The 23,128-nt window shown below is 41.8% G+C and overlaps 1 protein-coding gene across 4 annotated transcripts in view; it reads right to left on the bottom strand.

Moving 5' to 3' along the window:
- Window positions 1-23,128, bottom strand: part of SCUBE1 (signal peptide, CUB domain and EGF like domain containing 1) — a 201,089-nt gene that overhangs the window by 20,704 nt on the left and 157,257 nt on the right. For all 4 annotated transcript variants that reach the window (XM_015869916.2, XM_015869933.2, XM_015869923.2 and 1 more), the window contains 4 exons: window positions 6,977-7,093; window positions 5,494-5,616; window positions 2,518-2,637; window positions 1,859-1,951 (listed from right to left, as the gene is read on the bottom strand). In XM_015869916.2, the coding sequence (XP_015725402.1) occupies window positions 1,859-1,951; window positions 2,518-2,637; window positions 5,494-5,616; window positions 6,977-7,093 (453 nt within the window). The remainder of the gene's footprint in view (window positions 1-1,858; window positions 1,952-2,517; window positions 2,638-5,493; window positions 5,617-6,976; window positions 7,094-23,128) is intronic.

The following is a 23,128-nucleotide window of genomic DNA, read 5'->3' on the forward strand; positions in this document are numbered from 1 at the left end:
GTATGTTTGGTGGCCCTGCTAGGCAGGGGGGTTGGAACTACATGATCCTTGAGGTCCCTTCCAACCCGGGTAATTCTGTGATTCTGTGATTCTGTGATTCTATGCTATTTGGCTGTAGCTCTGCTCTTGCTAATGGCAACCAGTAGTAACAGTAGCTTAATGGAGTTAAACTGTTGACAACAGAAAACTATCCAAAGGAAATACCTGTATTTGATGGTGGTCTATAGCCTGCAGGATTTTTTTCTTCAGCTTTAGATCCAGGCCAGTCATAACTTTAAAGGCTCCAAGAATGTAGTGCTTAAAAAATGCAACTGCTGACTGACCTCCTTACAGATTCCATGGTGTAAAAGGTATGGCACGGCCTGTCACCTTCCTGCTCCTGCAGGCTGCCCCTTGGAGCTGGAGCAGGTAAAAGGGTGTTGAAAGTAAGTGATGATGCAATGGGGAGCAACCCCAGTGGCGCAGTGTTTAAGGACGCCACTTTGCAACACTGAAGTCCTGGGTTTGAATCCCCCTGTGGCGCAAGTGGTAGAAGTGCCGCTCTGCTACACAGGAGGCTCGAATCCCAGGGGTTGGACTCGATGATCTCTAAGGTCCCTTCCAACTCGCACAAGACTTTGATACTGTGTAACCCTGAAAGCATTATGGAGGTTACTGGCCCCTGTGGCACAGGCAGACAGATGGGCTCCAAGCAGCATCATACTTCATGTTGCATTCCAAACATATAACAAGTACATGGCTAGAGAGCAGGGAAACTGGAGAGAAGCATGGCAGGTATTGTTGTGTAAAATGGGCTGATACTTCCCTCCACTGGATGCTGTTTCAACTGCTTCTAATTTTGCCAGACTTCACCTTCTAGAGCTGATTTTATTTTATTCTGAGCATCAGCTTTTGAAATTTTGAAATGCCTGCAAAATGATCCAGCCACTTCTGTGAACAAGACGAATGAAACACTAAATGTGCTCATAAAAATATTGTAACCTTTCTGGTTATAGAAATGCAATGCCCAGAACCTCCATGCTCTTCAGCAAGGTCTTTGTAGCTGACCACCGGGCAGCACTGTTGTCTTTGGCTGCTGTGCTCCCGCTGAGCTTCTTGTCTCCCAAGCTGTGAAGAAGTGCCATTTTTATGTGCTCAATGTCAGATGTACAGAGGGACCTGGATGCTCTGGTGGATGACAGGTTGGCCATGAGCCAGCAGTGTGCCCTTGTGGCCAAAAAGGCCAATAGCACACTGGGGTGCATTAAATACTTAATATATATAAATAATTAAATTTAATACTGATAGCAAAATTACAAAATTGTAAAACCATGACAACTGGGTCTGTTTAGCCTTGAGAAAAGAAGACTGAGAGGGGATCTGATCCAGGTTCATAAATATCTGAGGTGTGGGGGGCAAAGTAGTGAGGCCAGACTCTTTTCAGCAGTGTGTGGAGACAGGACAAGGGGAAACGGCCAGAAACTGGAGCATAGGAAGTTCCACACAAATGTGCACAAGAACTTCTTTATGGTGAGGGTGATGGAGCACTGGAACAGGCTGCCCAGGGGGGTTGTGGAGTCTCCTTCTCTGGAGATATTCAAGACCCTCCTGGACACGTACCCGTGAGACCTGGTGTAGGGAACGTGCTTTGGCAGGGGAGTTGGACTCGATGATCTCTGGAGATCCTTACCAACCACTACAGTTCTGTTATTCTGGACTGTGGAAAATAATTTACTCCAGAGCTTGCCCTTGTTGAATGTAACTCTTAAATCTGGACTTGTGTAACCTCAGAACTATCTCGCATCTCCTTAGTGGTTTAGGAGACCTCCATCACCTACCTCCCAGAGGCCAATGCCCAGGTGAGCAGGACAGCACCTACCTGCGCAGCTGGGAAGGGTGGCATTGCTCTTCTGCTGAGCCTTGCTTTGCTGGACAGGAACACCACAGCTCAACGTGTAGCTGTTCTCCGAATCTGTGAAGCAGAACACACAGCATGCACGGCATCAACCTCACAAAATACCTGTTCCACTTGGCACTCTCAGCACCAATGTGCCATGTCTGAGCACACTAATACTGCCAAATAATGAGGCATGAATTTGGATTTTAAGTGGCTGAAGTAGTTTACCAAAGGCTACTTCTTTACAGCACTGACTACAGTTTGTTTGGCATGAGATTAACCAACAATTAAGTAATTCCATGGTGCACAGATCAGAAATATTTTACTGTGTTTGTTCATGGCAGAATCCTTGTGCTTTTATCATCTCTGTGCTTTAGAAAGTAAATCATGTACATTAGTAATGAAGTTAGCTTCAGATTGACACATTTCTTGGCAGAAACAAAAATTAATGTAACAGGTGATCAGTTCTTGTATTTAATCATCTGAATGCTTGAACAAAATTTATAGAGAACTTTTGCATGCTTACAGTTGTCCGTAACAAAAACTGAATGCAAGAGTCATGTGTACATTAGCAGAGAAGAATCATCAAGTCACACGCTAGAGAACTATATCACTTCAGAGAACAGGTATTTTGTACAAACCTGGAACAAAAAGGGTATTGGAGGGGCATGATAGGAAGCAGCTCTCTATTCCTCCCGTCTTACTACACACTAGTTGAGTCTGGGGAGCTGGTTTGGCATTTGGGAGACATTTCACCATCTCTGAGGACAAAAGAAGAAAAATCAGAAGCTGCCCAACCCAGAACCCCATGCATCCACTTCTTCACAACAGTGAGAAAATGAAACGTAAAGTGGCAACCAAGAAAAATCACAGGTGCAGGCACTTCTGAAATAAGCATTTAACAGGAAAGAGAACATTTGGATCTCAAGCTTGAAGCTGGAAATGAAACTCCTTCAGATTTTTAGGTCTACAATCTGAGTCTTTAATTCCTTTCTTCTTTTTTTGGGATGGACCAGGTCCAGATCTGTACTTTGAAATGCAGGTATCTCTACTTATGAGCATAATGCTGCACGCACAATATCATCACAGAAGTAATAGGTAATATTAATGACATGACAAGTCCTGTCCCCCTTTTTTGGAGGCCCAGCTCTCTGGTTCAGCAGGACAACGACAACAACATACACAAGAATCCCTCTCACAAAGGTCTGTTTATTTAGATTGCCAGTGAAAGCAGTTCTCACAGGCTTATATTTCAGTTCCATGCTTATGACTCTGGAAGTAGAAAACTTCCCATCTGGGCAGAGGTGAGGCAGCAGATGCTGAGATTGGGAGTAGATGGTCCCATTGATCCTTTCAGCCCCTGTTAAACATCCCCAAGCTATGGTACATAAATATCAGCTGCTCCTCATCAGCACCCACCACACAAGGCACACTACAGCTCATAAATGGATGTGTCCCATTGCTCTTCATGGCTTCACAGCAAGACAAAGTTAGAATACCCTGTAGGTCTTACTCACAAACTGCTCTTTGCATTTGGGTGAGGGACAGTTTGTGTTTTAGCTGAACCTACATGAAATTATTGAGTTGCCGGACCAGTTCTGTGCTTCACCCTAAAGATGATGGTATGCAACTGATAATTAAGATACTGCATTTATTTTAATCTGACATCTTTTGGTACTAAGTATTATTTAAATATACTTTTCCTTATAAATGACCAGATGCATTCTCAGCTACAGCCAGTAGGTGCCATCAGTATCTGCACTAAGGCAGCCTCACTGCTTACTTTCCTCCAGTCATTTCCTCCAAAGTTTTATTGTTTGGATTGACTGGTGGCTGTAGTGCTGGGCACCTCTTTATCCAGATGGATCATGCTGCATCACATGGCTGAATATCAGGCAGGTGTGTGTAGAGCAGTTCTTGCTTCAGCCCTGTATAAACACATGTTCAGGTACATATGCTTTCCCTTTCCCTTTCCCTTTCCCTTTCCCTTTCCCTTTCCCTTTCCCTTTCCCTTTCCTTTTCCCTTTCCCTTTCCCTTTCCCTNTTCCCTTTCCCTTTCCCTTTCCCTTTCCCTTTCCCTTTCCCTTTCCCTTTCCCTTTCCCTTTCCTTTCCTTCTTCATCCAATCATGCTCACCTTGCAAGGAGGACCTGGCTGACTCCTGTTTAGCTCTAACTGGCCTTGTTGCTGCAGAAGTGCCATTTTTTCCTACTCTCTACCTCACCACTGGACCACAGCAAGGTAGAGGAGAGATCAGAGCTGCAGCATCTGAGTTCTGTAGGACAGTTTTGGGTTGGTCAGACTTCAGGAAGAGCTGACTAAAGTTGGGATGAAATAGGCCAATTGAAATGTGGCTGGAATGAGCCTTCCTGGCTTGGCCTGAGTACAGAGGAAGGGTCCCAGGAGCCACCATTTGGATTGTGTTCCTGGCCTCACTGCTGTTTAAGTATAAATTACAAGTCCTTTAAACACATCTGATGTTCACATCTGAAATACAGCAATAACCATCCTCTACTTATCTCCCTCCAAAAGCCTTTAATGTTGCTTTGGTGATGTTTGGAAAGAGATTATTTCTTTGGACTGAGGAGAAAAACACAGATGCAAAGCATCATTTCTCAGCAAAAGAGGATTTTGTTACTGTAATTGTAGAACACAGCAGGGAGGTGACACTAATTTTAAGCTTCATTAATTTCATCAAAGAAAACGGTGTCCATTAATGGAAAAGAATGTTCTATTTTCCACCTTCCAACTGAGTATTCCAAATAATGAAGAGAAATATACAACCAGGAAAATATTTCAATACAAGTTCTTACTATGGGAAAAACATTCTTAGTAGGTTGAGGGAGTTCTGTGGTTTAAGTGTATACCAGGCCTTTTCCAGAGGGCTAACTAGTACATTGCAAGGTAGATATAGGGGATAGTTAATTAAAAACAAACCCAAGAGCTAACCATTTCTTATTTTTACAGTCCTTAGTTCTCTACATAGCAGTGAAGGTAGTGCACCTGAAGGTAAGTGGGGAAAATGAGGTTCTTACTGGAACCTAGGGAGAAAGTCAGTAGCAATGGCTGAATGCCAGCTGAAACCCTGCCACTATAAAGTACCTTCCATACTGCTCTGTCCATGTAAGTGGAAAAATGTCACAATTGCATGATGTGAGAGGCTGGTGCAGTGCTCTCTACTCCAGAGTACAGTGCTTTCCCTCAGTCTGTCAGGACATTCCCTTTTAAATAAAGCCTCCCCTTTATTTTTGTGTCTTGCTCCCAGTTAGGCAATAGTCATCAGTTCCTGACATCCATACCATAAGATATTCATGGTTTAAGGAAGCAAACAAAAAAAGCAACAACTTAAATTTGACTACGAAAGACCAAATGTATGCCATTCTCAATAAAAATATGAAAATCGAATTAAAACCTTACAGAAATGTAGCCATGACCAAGATTTGTTTCAAGCTGTGCTTCTAGAAGACAAAATAATCTGCCTAAAGGATACACAATAACAATTAGAACAGATATTCAGATTTGACACACAGCGGCACTTGCAGTACTTTCTATCATTTGTCTTTTGGAGAATGGGAGCAGCACCACAGCCACCTCTGGGTCAGCGACTTATACACTTACCAACGCAGTCCTTTTTATTCCAGTGCAGTTTCTTTCCGAGTGGACAGACACACTCATAGCTTCCAACTGTATTCAGACACCCATAGTCACAGCTGCCATTGCTGATGCTGCATTCATCAATATCTGAAAACATAATTATATTGAGAAGAACATTAACGATGCTTGCACAGTATCCCTGTGTATACTGTACATACACGTGCATTGAAATGTTGTGTGCATAAGAATATCTGTACCTTCTACATCTTCTACATTTACATCTATTATAAATGTGTAATGCAGACAACAGACTTGTCAAACAGTTCAGCATACTTTGCATGCATTTGTCCCCAGACACATGCATAGCTCCTTTTTCTGTAATGATTTACACATATCCATAGAATCATAGAACCATAGAACTGCTCAGGTTGGAAAAGACCTTAAGGTCATTAAGTCCAACCATAACCTAACCATACTACCCTAACTAACAACCCTCTGCTAAATCATGTCCCTGAGCACCACATCCAAATGGTTTTTAAACACATCCAGGGATGGTGACTCAACCACCTCTCTGGGGAGCCTATTCCAGTGCTTAACAACCCTTTCTGTAAGGAAGTTTGTCCTGATATACAACCTAAACCTCCCCTGGCACAACTTGAGGCCATTTCCCTTAAGGCCATATGACACAACTAAGTTTCTCGTCAGGATTAGTTACAGTGAAATTCTTAGAAGTTCTCATGAGATGCATAACATTCTTGAAAGTCTTGCAGCATCTGGACAATAATGTATATTACATTAGACAGAAAAATGTCAAAGGCTTAACTGCTCAAACCCTAGTGTAATGACAGGCCTCAAAAGGTGATAGTAGTAGAAAAACTGTCACTGCATGTATTTTTAAGGGAGGTCAGGCCATAAGGGCTGACATGCTGAGTGCCTACCTACTTTTCCAAACCACTCTTGAATCACGTTTTGAGCTCCACGTGCCTGTCTATGAGTGAATCTACATGGCCTGCAGGAACAGTGCTTGAGTTCTAGTCAACTCTTCCCAGTCCCCAGGTCTGGAACCTTGTGACCCAGCCTGAAGTCAGATGTGAGGTACAGGTAGGAATCAAACAAGGGACTAGGTTTCAGCGCACACTAGGTCCTACACCAATTAACAAACACAAGCCTTGTCCAATTGGCCACATCTTCCTCTGGCACCTGCAGAAGAACAGCAGCATCCACACAGCAAGGCTCAGAGCTGCAGGCTTCTCATCTGTTCTGAGGCTGCTGTGTTTTCCACCATGACAAAAATGCCAGTCCATTGTTTTTTACATTCTTCGGGGAATAATTCAGCCAATTTGAGAGGCTTAAATTTCAGTGACACCCAGATCACGCTATTCTAGCTTTTACTGTTTTGGCTCATCTTATCACCTCCTGTTCTAAAATATTCAGCTTAAGAGCGTGTGGCTCAGTAAATAGCTCACAAAGCAAACAAGCAAACAGGTGAGGAAAACTATTTCCAAACCTCCACAGTGCGTCAGTCCATACAAGGTGTAGCCTTTATGGCAGAGACATTCAAAGCTTCCAGGGTAGTTGATGCAGGTGTGATCACAGGTCCTTTCAAAGGAACACTCGTCTATATCTGAATTCAGAGAGAAAGCATTAAGAAGTTAAAACTCATTTAAAATGGATGGCTGGGATGTCACAGCCAGCTGCAGTATCTTCTTCCGATAAGCTAGTAGGTCCCATTTCAGGTGAAATCTGAATAAAATCCGTTGTATTCCTTTAGTCCCTTATAAAGGAAGGACTTGCATTTATGTACGCAGAGAAAGGTAACAGGAGGCTAAACATGAAGACTGTATAATAAATATTCACCATTAGGTGGCAACATTTATCTTCTGAACCTTAATACCCAGCAGGGTTGTGAGGGTATTAAGATTTTTGGGGGACTCAGACTCCCTGCACCTAAGATACAAGTCTGGGTCCAAAGCCTACATTCTCCCTAATTCAAGAGAATCTGACCTCTTCCCCTTCAAAAAGCCAGGCATCTGGCATTATTGCTGCTTGCTAATGTGAAACTCCTATTTACACAGTCTCTTCCAACCAGCAGCTTACGAAGAAAGCAATTAACAGCACATTACTTCAAACAGTACAAAGCTTTTGCTAAGCAGGGAAACGTAAGGGTTTATTTGACAGCAGTCCTCACAGAATGGACTTGCTGAAAGCCATTACATTAAAGGTACTTTAAATAGCAGTGTGTGCAAAATAACAGCACTTCCGAGTTAGTTTTGTCCTCAAACAATTGATATTCCTAGAATCCCCTTCATTAAATAATTTTTGTAACAAGGCCAGAGAAATCAATACAGTTTTGTCACTTGAGAGTCATACATTCAGAAGTATCTCTCAAAAACAAACAAAAAAATCACATTCTTACAATATTCCTGAGGGATAAAGGAAAGGAATAGGATTTCTTTAATAGCTTGCACACTTTCTAGGGTTACTCCTTAAGAACACTGCTGAGCAGCACCATTACTTCACATAACTCAGATTTTCACACTGTACATGTTCAGAAAGGAGTGCATGGAAAATGTGGAAAGTCACATACACTTAAGGGTATGCTACCCAATTCCTATATCTGAGTACTACTTATAAAGTTTTGATGTTTAAAGAAACGTTCTAGACCTCCTTGTGCTATTATAAGTGCAAATACTTAACTTCAAGAACAGTAAAATCAAGCTTTTATGTGTGTGTACAAAAAACCAAAGGCTTTGTGAGAGTTTATACATGAATTTACAATGTTATAAGCAGATATATTTTATACGATGTCCAATTCTGAGTGCCTGAAAAAATGCACTGAAGGAGCATTCACAACACGGAAGGCTACCACTCAAGCAAATGTGTAACATCAAATGAAGTATACATAACAAACAAAACAATCTGCTATAAGGTTTTAAGTCTGCTTCCCAACCACCTGCTATGAATTTATAAAAATTTATAAAAATACAATTTATAAAAAGACACCTAATAATTTATAAATATATATATATTTATAAATATATAATTTATAAATATATATTTACACTTTATTAAAAGACACTTCATAAAAAGACAGTTGAGATTTTCTCTTTTATTTTTTCGTCTGTTCCTTTTTAATCCATGCTATCCAAGTTGAGGAAGTAATTTCTTTTTAAGGTTTCCTTTATAGTCTTGGAAATAGGAGGCTTTTGAATATGCGTAAACGGCAAATCGTTTCAGTTTTCTCCAAAGAAATATGTAAAGTAAAATCATTTGTAAAATGAATTCTGGAGTTACAGATTTAAAGGATTTTTACTGACTAACAAGTCAAATCTTATATCATGGCTTCATTCACATGCAGCCTTGTTCACTACAGCAAGAAATTTGCAGAGACAGTTCATTTGCTGGCCTCTGACTTACCATGGAGGGATCTTTAAAAAAGACTAATTTTGTGTTTCTCAGTGGTGACCTTATCCTGTATTATTTTATTCAGTGGGGTTTATGTGTTGCTGCCACACGTACCGCTCTGTGATGTTATGCATCATGGCACAGAACTTTATGGGTTTTTCTTTAAGTTAACAAGGAGCTGTACCCTCCCTGCCTGCGTAAAGAGCAGCCCATCTAATAATAAGACCAGTCATCTGCTTGCCAAGCAACAGACACTTGAGATAGACAAATGTATTTCCACTGCACGAATTATTGCATGAAACATCAGCTACTCATAAACCCAGATCACTTATGCTGGCTAGCAGAAACAAACGGTTTTATTACAATACAAAGCCCACTCTAAAAAGCTTTTTTTTTAGCCATTTATGCCTCTCATCCCACCAGTGCTGCTGTTCTCATAAATCCAGCCCCTGCTAAACTCAGCCTCTTGCTTTGGCCAATCCAACGTGGAAAGCTTCTGCACAGCCTTTCCCTTGCTTAACGACAAGCCCTTGTCACCCTCTGCTCCTGCCTGCTGAGGGCACGGCTGGCACTGCCCAGGGATGGAGCTTTCCACAGCACCGTGCCTGCAGAATCACCAGTCCCTTGAGGAATTCAGCACTGGCCATAGAAAAGGGAAAAGTATGCACCACATGCTCTTCACTAAAAGAAACCCATGGTGTGATATAGGATACTCAAATCCTCTTGCATTTTTTTCCCTTCCCTTTTTAAACTCTGAAATCTGTGTTCGAGGTGCTATTACCTCCTCAACTCCCAGAGACTTTGAAGTCTGCCCTCACCTCTTTGTAGTGCCCTGCAATACTTCTCTTCATGAAAAGATGTGTTTATTTCCTTCTACCCCCATGATACAGTGATATCCCATATGAGGCTGAAGAGCAGGGAATTACCCTATTCTTCCATATCCACAGACCTGGGTTTCAAATTGTGCACAGCACACAACTGGAAATGAATCTTCAGCTCCTTTGTACAAACACATCTATGCAATCTGTCAGCATTATCTGCTGAAGAGAAGCCCCAAAAAATACAAATGCAGGTATTTTGTAGGTTACAGCTGTAGCAGCAGGGGAATTAATGAGTTTTCTTTTGGCTTTGTGGTCAGACTTGCCACAAACACATGCACATGCTCATACACACAACAAACATGATTTTTTTTCTGTTGGGTCAGAGTGAATTCCTCACACTGAGAAATGAACTTCCTTCTCTTGAGGTGCTTTTAAAAGTGATTTAAAACTATTTAAATTAAGGTTTTGAACCATTTTACCAAGAAAAGTCAAAGCATTTTGTTTAAAAGGAACTGCAGTGGAAACTTGAAGTTCTTAGACTATTCTAGTTGAATTTGGCCTGCATTCACAAACAGGTGCCTCAGAATCTTTCAGAACTGCTAATGCTAATCTTAGTTTGCTAATCTGACATCCAATTCAGCACATTCTTTTTATTTTTTCTTTACTCAGAAATTCCAATCACATCGACCACTTTTTTCAGCATATGTAAGACATCTTCACAGCCTACCTGTTTGAAGCTTGTGGGAACTACAGAGCTAAACTCATTCCTGATAGTACAGGATGACTTTCCCGCTGGAGGTAGTTTTCCTGGTGGTAGCACATCATTCTAAGCCAAGGAACTCCCTACTACTAAAGCTGACAACTTAGTGGAGGTGACAATTTCAGGTACTGGACCAACTCCGCTACACCATTCTGTGATTCATGTGCACCCCAGATCCCCAGACTTCTCTGAAGTACGGTGTTTATGGTGCCCTGTGCTGCTGATCACTCTCCTTTCAGTCAGTGCTTCCGTGACATCAAAGAATCAGCTCCAAATAAAAAGCAACATCTATCAATCCACATTTTCATTTCCAAAGAGAGTATCTGAACAGTGCAAGCACTCCTTCCTTTTGGCCTAGGAGGGACTGAACCCCAGGCACCTGTACGGGCTGGGAGGAGTGGTCCTTGAGAGCAGCTCAGCAGAGAAGGACCTGGGGGTCCTGATGGACGAAAGACTCAACATGAGTCAGAAGTGCGCTCTGGCAGCTCGGAAAGCAAATGGGATCCTGGGCTCCATCAGGAGAGGGGTGGTCAGCAGGGATAGGGAGGTGATTGTCCCTCTCTACTCTGCTTTTGTGAGGCCCCATCTGGAGTACTGTGTCCAGGTGTGGAGCCCTCAGTACAAAAAAGACATGGAGATTTTGGAAAGGGACCAGAGGAGGGCCATGAAAATGATCAGGGGGCTGGACCACCTCCCCTATGAGGACAAGATGAAGGAGCTGGGTTTGTTCAGCCTAGAGAAGAGAAGGTTGCGGGGTGACCTCATTGCAGCCTTTCAGTACCTGAAGGGAACTTACTCCCAGGAGGGGAGTAAACTCTTCGAAAGGGCTGACAATAGCAGGACTAAGGGAAATGGTTTTAAGTTAAAAGAGGGAAGATTTAGGTTGGACGTTAGGGGGAAGTTCTTTACTAAGAGAGTGGTTAGATCCTGGAACAGGCTGCCCAGGGAGGTTGTGGATGCCCCGTCCTTGGAGGTGTTCAAGACCAGGTTGGACGGGGCCCTGGGCAACCTGATCTAGTAAATGTGTATGTTTGGTGGCCCTGCTAGGCAGGGGGGTTGGAACTACATGATCCCTGAGATCCCTTCCAACCCGGGTCATTCTGTGATTCAAATTGAAGAGACTGCTCAATCGTTTAATAAAAGAGTGGGATTTCCCTGTTTTTGAAGGAAGCAGTTGTTGCTAGCGGTGGTCATGCTTTATAATATTTGTTTAGCCCTGTTCCTACTATTTTAAGCCAGAACTTTGGATTTTTTAATTAGTTTTTCAACCATACATATAGATATATGGTATATAAAATGTCATGCTTTTACACATTCAACATTAATGATACTTATTTTTCTTGAATATGTTTGTAAGCGTGTGTCAGACTGTCAGTTTTGGCAAGTAAGGTCTTCCATTTTCCTCCAGAAGGGGAGATAGATACCTCTGAGCTATTCACTCCTATGCTTCCTCTCACAGTTATGTCTCTGAGGTGACCTGAAGGAGCAGGGAGAAAGCTGCTCAGTTTCCATGCTCAGTCCCTGCCCTTTCCACTGATGCTGCCAGCAGGATCCCAATTACAGTAGCACTAATTGTTCTGGTGGTTTGTGTGATGTGGACTCTGACTCATTTATGACTGTATAGAGCAGGGCACCAAGAAACCATCACACAGTCATGATTTTTACTAAGTCTGAAACTGAGCTGGATTCCTACCAGCAGTTCTGAAGTAAAAGGCTTCTTTCTGCACTCTGTTTCCAGTTCTCAGATTCAGTTCCTAATATTCTCCATTGCCATTGCTTTTTTCTCTACAGTAAATTTGAGAGTAATTAAAAGAAATCAAAGACCAGAAAACCGATGTGCAACGCAGAATATTTCAAAATGCATTAGCATTGCTAGCAAAGAGCTCAACACTAAATATTTAAAGATGAGGCTCGTAAAGAACATGGCAAGGGGAAATTATTATTTGATGATGCCATTTGTGCCACAGAGAACAAGACAGGAGGAACTTTGAGACAATCAAAAGCTATGATACAGTTTTAGCGTGGAAAGCAGATTGGAACAGTTCTGGGCACTGTGGGCAAAGAACCCATCTAATATCTGAGTAGCTTTTATTCACTGAGGCAAGATGAGACTTATGTGCTGGATTACAGCATATTTGTATATTTATTATTTAATAGTAATAATATAATAAATTTAATATAAATAAATATAAATACTTTTTCTTGGGGGGGCGGGGGATGGGGTGCACAGAAACTAAAACAAAAAAGGAAATACATATTTCTACTGTCGATTCCTTCATCAGTGAATGTGACTCATGACACACTGAATGCTGACAAAAATGGTCACAGTTTCACATTAATATCTTGAGTTAATCTCACATTCATTGTTCCATATGCTCCCAATCCTTCCCTAAGTTAGTTTAAGTAAACCTTCATTATGGCAGCAAAGGCATCTATATCTCACAAGTACTGCCTAGGATGCTGTGAAGCACATGCACATCAAAGAATATCTGGCTTTCAGATAATCTCTAGGCTGGAAGCGATGGTCCAGGTGTCCCACTGGGACACAAAACCATGGATCAGGGCAGAGGCAAGCAACCTCCTGGTGAGAGTGTCAACAATACATAGCCTCATTTCAGAGAGGTTTATTCCTAAGCCCCAATCAAGTGCAGACTCCATGTGCAGTACACCGTTCAACCCATCACACACACAAGCCCAAGCCCAAGGTGAGGTAGAACATTTGTGCTCACATTTCTCAGTTTCCAAGTCACTGTTTTCTCTGAGAAACAGAACTTTTCCTTTTTCTCATTCATTAAGCACACATACATAGAAACTCTAAAGAACTGTTAGATGATGTTTTTAAAATATACACTAATGCTTTTTTTGTATGTATATCTGGCTGAAAGTTATTTTCTGTCTCCCCTTCCCTCTCCTCCATCCTCTGATTTCTGCAGGGAATTCATACCACCCATGTAATGTTGCTCACCTTACAGCCCAGCCAGAGTGGTTTCCAACAGCACTTGACAGATGTTAGGGAAACCACGTATCTTAATCTGAGTGGTTTCTGGACCACAGGGAGTCATGATTCAAGCTACATTCTCCACCAAATGCTGGCTTAAATTCACTGTTGGGAAAGGTATTATTTTGCTACAGCCACCACATGAGGGGTTTTCCACCATAGCTCAAGTTTTCTGGTCCACAGTAACTTAGTCCTGTTCACAGTTAGTAAAAAAACATCCTCCATCTGAGAATATAACTCTCTAACATACATCCAGCACCAAGTAGAAGGAATGGCGTTTGGCTCACTTCTTGCATTTCACCGTCTACAAAATCAAAACCAGTGAAGGGGAAACATGGAAAGATCTAGTAATATACACACCTCCTGCTTCATTGCTTTCCCACTGAGTGCTTCTGAAGCAGGCTAACAAAAAGGGAAAAGAAAAAAAAAAAGGAAACTGGAAAGCCATAACCCCAAACCTTTAAGAGTAATTGAAAAACCACACCCATTTCAGCTTCCCACTGCATTACTCACTTGCAATCAAACTTGCTGCTGGGACTTAATTGTTAATAACATGCTAATGACTGACTGAAAAACAGATGTGACCTAAATTGTTATATTTCCACGTGAACGTAAGTGTCTAAGTAATGCAGCCACATCTTGTGTTTCAGAAACTTAAGTGGAAATCATCCATTATGAGTAACATTGACTTAGACCAGAGCATTTGTTTATTTAAGCATTGTATTAATCGCAGCTAACTGCAATTAGTGATGACTAAATGTAACATGCTAATCAGGGAATGACAGATTTCTGAAGGAAACCAATCCTGCTTGCAAGGAATTGTGTTTTTCATTATAGAAGACTTATTCTCAGAATGCAAATTGGTAATAAAGCAAATAAATCTACATAAACTACAAAAGAAAAAAAAAGTGCAAAATATACTAGAGACAGATGAAATAAATAATTAGAAATCTGTGACTTACCATGTAAATATGCCACAAAGGAGACAGTGCAGTAGAAATTGAAATTATCATTACATCAGGGATAGGCACTAAATTTTGCAGGATTTTTGGTTCCTTCCCACTCTAGAACAGGTCAGACAATTGCTGCATCTATCTCTTAAGCATGTTGCTAGAGTTCACATCAGAAACAAAGACTTGTTCATACCAAAGTAATCAGTTTCCCAGTCTAGATAAACCATTTAATTGAACCCTCGATTCTACTCACAGCAAACAACATGTCTCCAATCTCTGGCAACAGATTAAGGCAGCAGTGCTATAAGCAGGTCCATGTCTTTGCCATATGGAAACCATGGAAATCATGGAAATCAGTAAGGTCCTGGAAATGTACTTCCAGACACATTCCCACTGGAGGGCTTTGGGTACGAGTTAGCTTCAGCTCTGTGACACACGGAAGATACTTGCTGTCTCAGAAGACAAGGTTTTCTAGTACAGCAGCAGCTAAACTTCAATAAACAGAGATGTTCCTCTGGGTTCACCACACTGAGGTGGTTGCTCTCTTGCAAGCTACTAGCAGGCCCAAGCTTCTGCTACAGCAGTAGGGTCTGCACAGACCTTGAGCCTGACAGCTTTTGCAGGCTGCATAAGCAAGAAGGCAGTGTTCTGCAGAGCAGCCATTTGCCTAAAAAAATGCAACCAGACCATAATTTCCATTTGTTTAAGCCAGAGTGGCATGCAATGCCAGGAGTGTGAAGCCCACCCCTTCCAGTCCACAGCTGTAACAAGGATTGCAATTGTAATTATCTACATAGCTCTGCCTTAATGTTTCAGTAACATTTAATGTCTGTTTTTATTCAGTACATTGAGATCCTGGAAACACCTCGCCTTCAGCTCACTTGCTGGCTATCTGTAATCCGTAACTTCAACAACCAATTATCTCTGTTCTTGAGGCTGTCAAACTGCCTCTTATATCACTCTTAAGAAAGGTTAAATCTCACTCTCTCTCTCTCTTTGTACAGCCCTAAATGCTATATTAACACCATAGCTTTGGAGCAAGTGCAGTTTAGGAAGCCACAGTTGTCTCAGTTATTTGTCATTCATTCTGGTCTGATGATTTCAGATACTCATATTTGCTCTAAGAAATATCTGAACATCACCAATCTCTCCTTTTTTATGTTCTCATACTTCTACTGTGTTTCTGAAGCTGACTAACGCCCTGTAGTTTATGTGTGATAGAAACCAGATATTTATTTTGATAGAATGAATTTCTTTAATACCAGCAAGATGACCATACTCATTTAGCCTGACCTCCTGCATTTAAGCAGCATCTAGCATTTTTGCTTGATAACCTATGAAAGCATTTCTATTCTAGAAAGGATGGACTAGGTGTTTTACTGAGCTAACCTCTTAGACACTTGCATCAGCCTAATTTTTAGAGTTAAAATTAGTTTGGTCCTTTTCAGTTGCTAAATCTGGCAAAGAGTAAGTAACTTATCTTAAAAAACTGCAATGCATACCTGATTCTTCAAGAAACCAGCAAGTACCTCTCAATATATTTCTTGTAGTATTTTGCTGGGTCTGAGGCTACACACAAGAAAGTACAACTCAACTAAGTAGTTCCCTTGGGCTGGCTGGCTGCCTCTCTTAATTCATATAATCAGAGCAACAAAGTTCAGAAGACAGTAATCATTCATCAGCTCTTTCAGAGGTCAGATGATCTGCAGCAGTCAGAGCTGTCTTTGATGCAGTGCACCAAGGGGACAACTCTTAAGTCAGCAAACTCATCACCGTCACTAATATCAGAGCAGCTGGTTTTCCACTGTTTAGGCAGAAGTTACAGCAAAAGGAACTGTACTTGGAAAGAACATGACAGTACTATCAGGAGAGTTTTTAAAGGCAAGTGGCAACTTGTTTTCTTTATCTTTGCTATCACACCTTATCATAAGATCCCAGTTGCTCTTTCTGGAAACCACTGTGCTGTCTCTGGGGTTTAAAAGCAGAAGGAAAGCAGGTTAAACACTGAGACTTGGCAATAAAATTGTAGGCCTAAACTGTTTGCCCCCTCCCCAGAGTAAATACAATCTTTTCTTTAGGAACTTTTCCAAAGGAGTTTTATGTGACCTCACATACCAGCAAATTAATTTTCCCTTCCCCTTTCCATTACTTTCAAAAATTCCCTGCTTAATTTTCTTCCACACAGTCCACAAGCTCATTCTCTTCCACATGCTTCCCTCAAGACTCTCTTTGTGTCTGCGGAAATGGGGCCGCAAGACAACCTTGTAAGGCGGTATATATCTGTTCCCTATGTGTTCCCCTTAATACATGCACCAAATCAACTGACCACCATGCATTGCTGTTCCTGTCAGCACTGCAGAGACAATTCTGCTCCCAGTCAGTATTGTTTTGCTCTGCCTCATGCATCAGCCACGGAACTATTTGCCTGCTTTCGGATCACCAAAAGATTTGCCTTAGGGGCTGGGAAGACTTACTGTCTTGGATAAAAACTGCAGAATTTGGCAACTTCAGGCAGGCAAAAATCGGCAGCTAATTTTGGGGTCTTTGGGAGTATCTTTGTCTACAGTTGGTGGGATTTGGACCCTCTTTTTTTTTTTTTTTTTTACATTTCAATAATTAAATACATAATCATCACCACCATATTATTATTTCTCCATTGTTTGGCAAAGTAAAAGTTTTTCGACATTTTTTAAATATATTCTGTAGCATTATGAAGGACCTCACCGCACTCTTTTTTGTAAGATGCAGCAAACTAAGAATAATGGTAGAAGACTACCTGATATATTTTTTTTTTTCTGGCAGACATTAATTTCATTAATATTTTAAACATGGTAGCACTTGCTAAATCTTGGTATTACAAGGAGAGATGGAGAGCAACAGTGGCACATTCTGCTTGTGGGACTGGAAAAGGAGTCTGGCATCAGAAGAACCAGGTTGAGCTTCTCTCTTCCTCCTCTTCAGCTGAGCTGAACTGGTCAGCAGCTCCAAACAACCGGCAGAGGAATGAGAAAACTCATGCTGGTTACTAAGGCTTTGAGAGTAGAAGGCAACAGTGATTTTCACCTAATCCGAAACATTTGCTTCTTCCATGCAGGCACTTCACCTTGTCACTCACACCAGGAAACATATCTGCATTTCTCCTTAGCCTGATGTTTCCCTGTTTCTGACCATATTTCAAACAACACTGCCATGGCTTCTATCCCAATTTGTGAAATCACTTGACAGATAACCTCAGTCAACCTAGCATGTGATTTACTGAACAGCTGTGCTGGTTATCTGAGTTTCTGGAACTGTGGAGAGACCACAGATCTGTGTTGCAGCTGAGGGTAGAGCTGGGAGACTGCACTTCAAGGTGCCTATAGATCTGCGGCACCCGTCTCATATCCTGTCTGTACAGACAGTCTCTAGACTCCTTTAGATTGAGTACTGCTGTATCACAAGAGAAGAAAGCTCATAGATTCACAAAATATCCTAAGCTGGAAGGCTCCCCTTAGGATCAGAGTCCAGCTCCTAGCTGCACAAAGGACCACCCAAAATTCAAACCCTATGACTGAGAGCATTGTCCAAATGCTTCTTGAACTCTGGCACTTGGGGCTGTGCCCACTGCCCTGGGCGGCCTGTTCCACATGGGGACCCTGTCCCTGACCCCCAGCTGCTCCTCCCCTGGCACAGCTCCATGCCGTTCCCTCGGGCCCTGTCGCTGTCACACTGACCAGAGCTCAGTGCTGGCCCTCCACTCCCTGTCAGGAGCTGCAGCCGCCATCAGGTCTCCATCAGCTCCTCTGCTCTGGGCTGAGCGCACCAATGAAGCTCAGCCACTCCTCGCATATCATGCTCTCCAGACCCTTCTCCACCTCTGCAGCCCTCCTTTGGATGTCCTGTAATATCTTTATGTCCTTCAGATACTGTGGTGCCCAAACCTCCATGCTAGCTAACAGTTGGCCCTTTTGACTGCCTGGGCACACTACTGACTCATTGTACTTGCTGTAAATCACAACCCCAGATCCCTGTCTGTGAGGCTGCTCTGCAACCTCTCATTCCCCACCATCTACGAGTTCCAGGGCTGTCCTATCCCAGATGCAGAATCTGGCACTTGTTCTTATTAAACCTCATGAGTCTGGTGACTGCTCAGCCCTCTTCAAAGGCCACTCTACCCTTGAGGGATCCAACAATTCCTACCAATTTTATGTCATCCACAAATTTACCCAGTATGCCTTCAAGTCTTGTATCCAAGCCACTGATGAAAACATTAAAGAGAACTGGCCCTAAAATGGAGCCCTGCAGGACCAAACTTGAGGGACGGGGAAGGGGACAGAGAAGGCAGAAGAGCCCTCAGCTAGTGGAGTGGGGTTTGCAGAGAGCCTCATCAATCACCAGAGACAGCTCTGGAGCTACTTGAAGAAGTTAAAAAAAGAAAAGAATTACTTCTGCAGGTGAGAAAGATGGCTGGGTCTCTTACAGAAAAGGAAAAAATCCTACTAGTAACTAGACAGAATGGTATAAAATTAGTAAGACTGCTGAAGGTCACAGACATGAAGGGAGCCAAAGGAGGTGTTCTAAAAAGGCATTTGGAAAGGAAGATTTAAAGTATAATAGTTTTTTGATAGTTTTCACTATCAAGTTCACCGCGCTTAGCTTTATCACAAGCTCATGTCAGTTACATTCATCCTCCTTTGTCTATTTATTGTTGTACTTGTGAATAACAGTTTTAAAATGTCCTTCTAAAGCACTGCTAAAAGATTTTAAAATGCTTTATAGTGATCTGAGCTTGATTAGTGCACAGCAACCTTCTAAATACAGCAAAAGCCAACAGAATCAGAAATATATTAGCATCTTTAAACAGTACTGTTCATTTTTAGAACCTATTACTTTTAAAATCAATAGAAAATGAGCTGAGCTAAGCACCTTGCCGTATTTTTCCTACGAACTACAAAATCTACCCAGTATTGGATGAGGGAGGGCTGGGACTGCTTGATGAAGGGCCATGTGCCAAAGCAAAGAAAAGAGTAAGTACATTTGCAACCTTTCAGTGATGACAAAGCAAAGGAAGGCTAACACAGATATAAAAAATGAGCCTGAGTTAAAACTTTATCTCTGAATTCCTAGTTTGGAGAATACAAGTGCAGCTACAGTCAGTGGCATTTTCAGATAATGTTAATCTGTTATGTATGCTAGCACCAGTGTAGTGATACTGTGGGCATCAAAATGTATAGCCTTCTGATGACAGCTCTTCTCAGTGCTCAGTGTGAGCATTTTGGCAATCACATCATCATCGCTACATGGAAGGAGTGTACATGTGCAGGCTGCCACCCCCAACATCTTTACGACATTCATTTTATTAGCTTCATGGTCTATCCAGATTATGAAGAGATTGTGTTTGAGACAGGCTTTTGAAACATAAAGTTCTATTAAGAAAATAAAAATCCTCTTGAGCCAACTCACTTGTATAGGCCAACTCACTTCAACATGTGACAGTTGGACACAACCACTCAGTGAGGCAACACAAGGGCTTCCCAGCCTTGAGGCTGTTGGAGGGCAGAATCTGCTGAGATATAAGTTGAAACAGATGTAGAAACAAGAAGGCAAAAGACTAAGCTTTTGTGTGCTGAAATTTCTAAAACTGGTGACTGAAGTAGTGTCAATGCTCAGACAGACTATAGACTTCCTAGACATAATCTGTTCTTGGGTCTGTGTTTACCTGTCCTACTCTTTCACACCCCTCCCACCCCTCTCCATTACATGAGGGTTTTGTTGTACTCAGGCTTCTCAATCTGAGGAACCCAGTAGGAGGCAATTGGCTTTGGCTCATATTACATTTATCCTCTTACCATTGTTTTGCAAGGACAATATAAAATGCAATTAAAGTCAATACTTTCCCAACATTTTTTTAAAAAGAAAACAAAGTAATTTAATCAAAACATTACCAAGATTGCATAAGCAAATGTATCCTTTCCCAAAATCAATCATTTTCCAAGGCAAAGGCAAGTTGAGTTATCTCCTGCTATTATGGCAATAAATTGTGCTACAGCGTCAAGTGCTTGGGGTATGAGGGGCCAAATATCAAGAGGAGAAATATATTAAAAGGAGCTTCAGGCACTCTGCTCAAACCTGTACTTACACAGCAACTTTGTAAGAGCAAGTTAAAAACCTGATGAGACAAAAAAAAGGCTTTACCTCAAGTGAAGAATATTCCCTCTCTCCTGCAATACATTTGCTTTTTAGACGTATATCTGGGAAGAGAAAACAACTCCTTGCCAAGCTGTCTCCATCACAGCTGAGTAGTGTCTGCCTTGAAGGAACAAGGGACTACTCTGGGTCAAAATATGCTCTAGTGTTATTTGATGGTGCTGAAAGAGCAAGTATAACAACACAGTTTCAGTTTTCAACCAAAAACTCAAATGCAGCACTTCACCGCCTGTTGTCTTGATCACGCATCCCCAGCTTACTTCAAGAACTTCTGTTCAAAGGCTTGTTTAAAAAGAATTTAGAAACCTTGTCTTGAGACCCAGAATCTCTTGCCTCTGCCACATGCTTGCTGATTGCCTGCCTGTAATTCATGGTCTACTCCTGGGCAATTTTGCACAGCATTTAGTATAAAGGATTCCTGATCTTAATTAAAGTGATATAATGAGTGAGAGCTGTAACATGGCATTATCTCAAAGTACACCACTGCAATATTGGACAATATATATACATGCAGTCTTTGTGTGGCTCTTTTTAAAAGCAACTCCTATTGAATTACAGCTTTCAGCACGATTTATCAACATATTATTGTTTGTAGAAGAATACTACCTTCCTGCTTAAACTATTCCAAGGCTGACACATATCCTGGTAATTCATCAATACATATGATTGTAGTCCAGTAAAATAATTTCTGCACTACACATATAATAAATCCTACGGCATCAGATGAAAAATATACCTCATATTCTCTTTCTAAGCACTACTGGAACATTTTACTTGGCTTCCCACATGCAACACCACAAGGAGGGGAACAGACAAAGGCATAGAAAGCAATTTGATAGGAAAATACATTAGAGAGTTTAACATGGGAATGTAAGAGCTGCAATACTGAATGAGACCCGAGGTCAAACTAATCTAGTATCTTCCAACAGTAGCCTGTGTCAGAAGCTTCATGGGAAAATAGAGGTAGAATAATTTGCCCCAGCTGCCCTCCCCACAGTAAGTGTCATTTCATTAGAAATTGATTTAAAGCCTTGATTGTGAGGTTTAATATCTCTTCCAAGCAGCAGCAATCAAAAAAATTAACTTACGATAACTCAGTATGTGCTGCAGAGAGGAAAACCGGAGGTGGGGGGAATGTATTTGTTTTCATGTTTCAGCAGACATAATTGCTACAACTAGCATGGGAGATACTATCACTTGGCAAACAGACCTGTACTGGCTAGAACTGCATATAATTTATGCCTGAGGCATTTATTGTTTCTGGGTATGATCTTGCAGCCCTTTTTTTCTCACAGAGGCAGACTCTACCACTATTCACAATCTCACTGACACCAAGAGTAAGCACCATGTGTAACAGGAAGGGTTTGAGATGCATTCCTTTCATCAACAGTGCAACACGTTGCCTCTCAGTAGAGTATTTTCTTAACCTGGCACTAGCAACAATATGGTGCCTGACATAAGCAAGATATTTTCGTAAGGCTAAGTGACGTGCAACGCCTAGGAGAAAATCTGTATAGGGAACGAACATGATCAGTGACAGCTTCTTCTAGCACCTCGCTTGCCAGTAATAAACTGGATGTTTAAAGGACAGTTTCCCTCCACCCATCATGCTACTGATGCCACTTGGAGTAAGTAGATTTCATTAATTACTCAACGAGCTCGAATGGGAAAACTCAGCTGTCCTGGAATCCTAGAAGTGATCATGGACTGGCCTGAGAGTAAAAAAATTGAAACACCACCTACAGAAAAGGTATCATGTGCTAAAGAGGCACCACCATACAATGAGCTACCAGAAAACAAAAAGAAATTTGCCCTATTCACAGACGGATCGTGTCGTATTGTAGGGAAGCATCGCAGATGGAAAGCTGCTGTATGGAGCCCCACACGACAAGTTGCAGAGGCCACTGAAGGTAAAGGAGAATCAAGTCAATTTGCAGAGGTAAAGGCTCTTCAGCTGGCTTTAGATGTGGCTGAATGGGAGAGGTGGCCAATGCTTCATCTTTATACTGATTCATGGATGGTGGCAAATGTCTTATGGGGGTGGTTGCAGCAGTGGAAAGATGATAATTAGCAACGAAAGGGTAAACCTGTTTGGGCTGCTGAACTGTGGAAAGACATTGCTGCCCGAATAAGGAACATTGTTGTAAAGGTGCGCCATGTAGATGCTCATGTGCCTAAAAGTAAGGCTACTGAAGAACATAAAAATAACCATCAGGTTGATCGAGCTGCCAAAATTGAGGTGGCTCAAATAGACTTGGACTGGCAGAACAAAGGCGAATTATTCCTAGCTCGGTGGGCCCATGAGACTTCAGGTCATCAAAGAAGGGATGCAACATATAAGTGGGCCAGAGACCGAGGGGTGGACTTAACTATGGACACTATTGCTCAGGTTATTCATGACTGTGAAACATGCGCCATAATTAAACAAGCCAAGAGGATAAAACCTTTTTGGGGGGAAGGGCGATGGCAAAAGTATAAATATGGAGAGGCATGTCAGGTTTTATATCTTACCATATGGCTATCTGATGAGGATGAA

The sequence above is a fragment of the Coturnix japonica genome, chromosome 1 (assembly GCF_001577835.2).
Source record: "Coturnix japonica isolate 7356 chromosome 1, Coturnix japonica 2.1, whole genome shotgun sequence".
Lineage (NCBI taxonomy): Eukaryota > Metazoa > Chordata > Aves > Galliformes > Phasianidae > Coturnix > Coturnix japonica.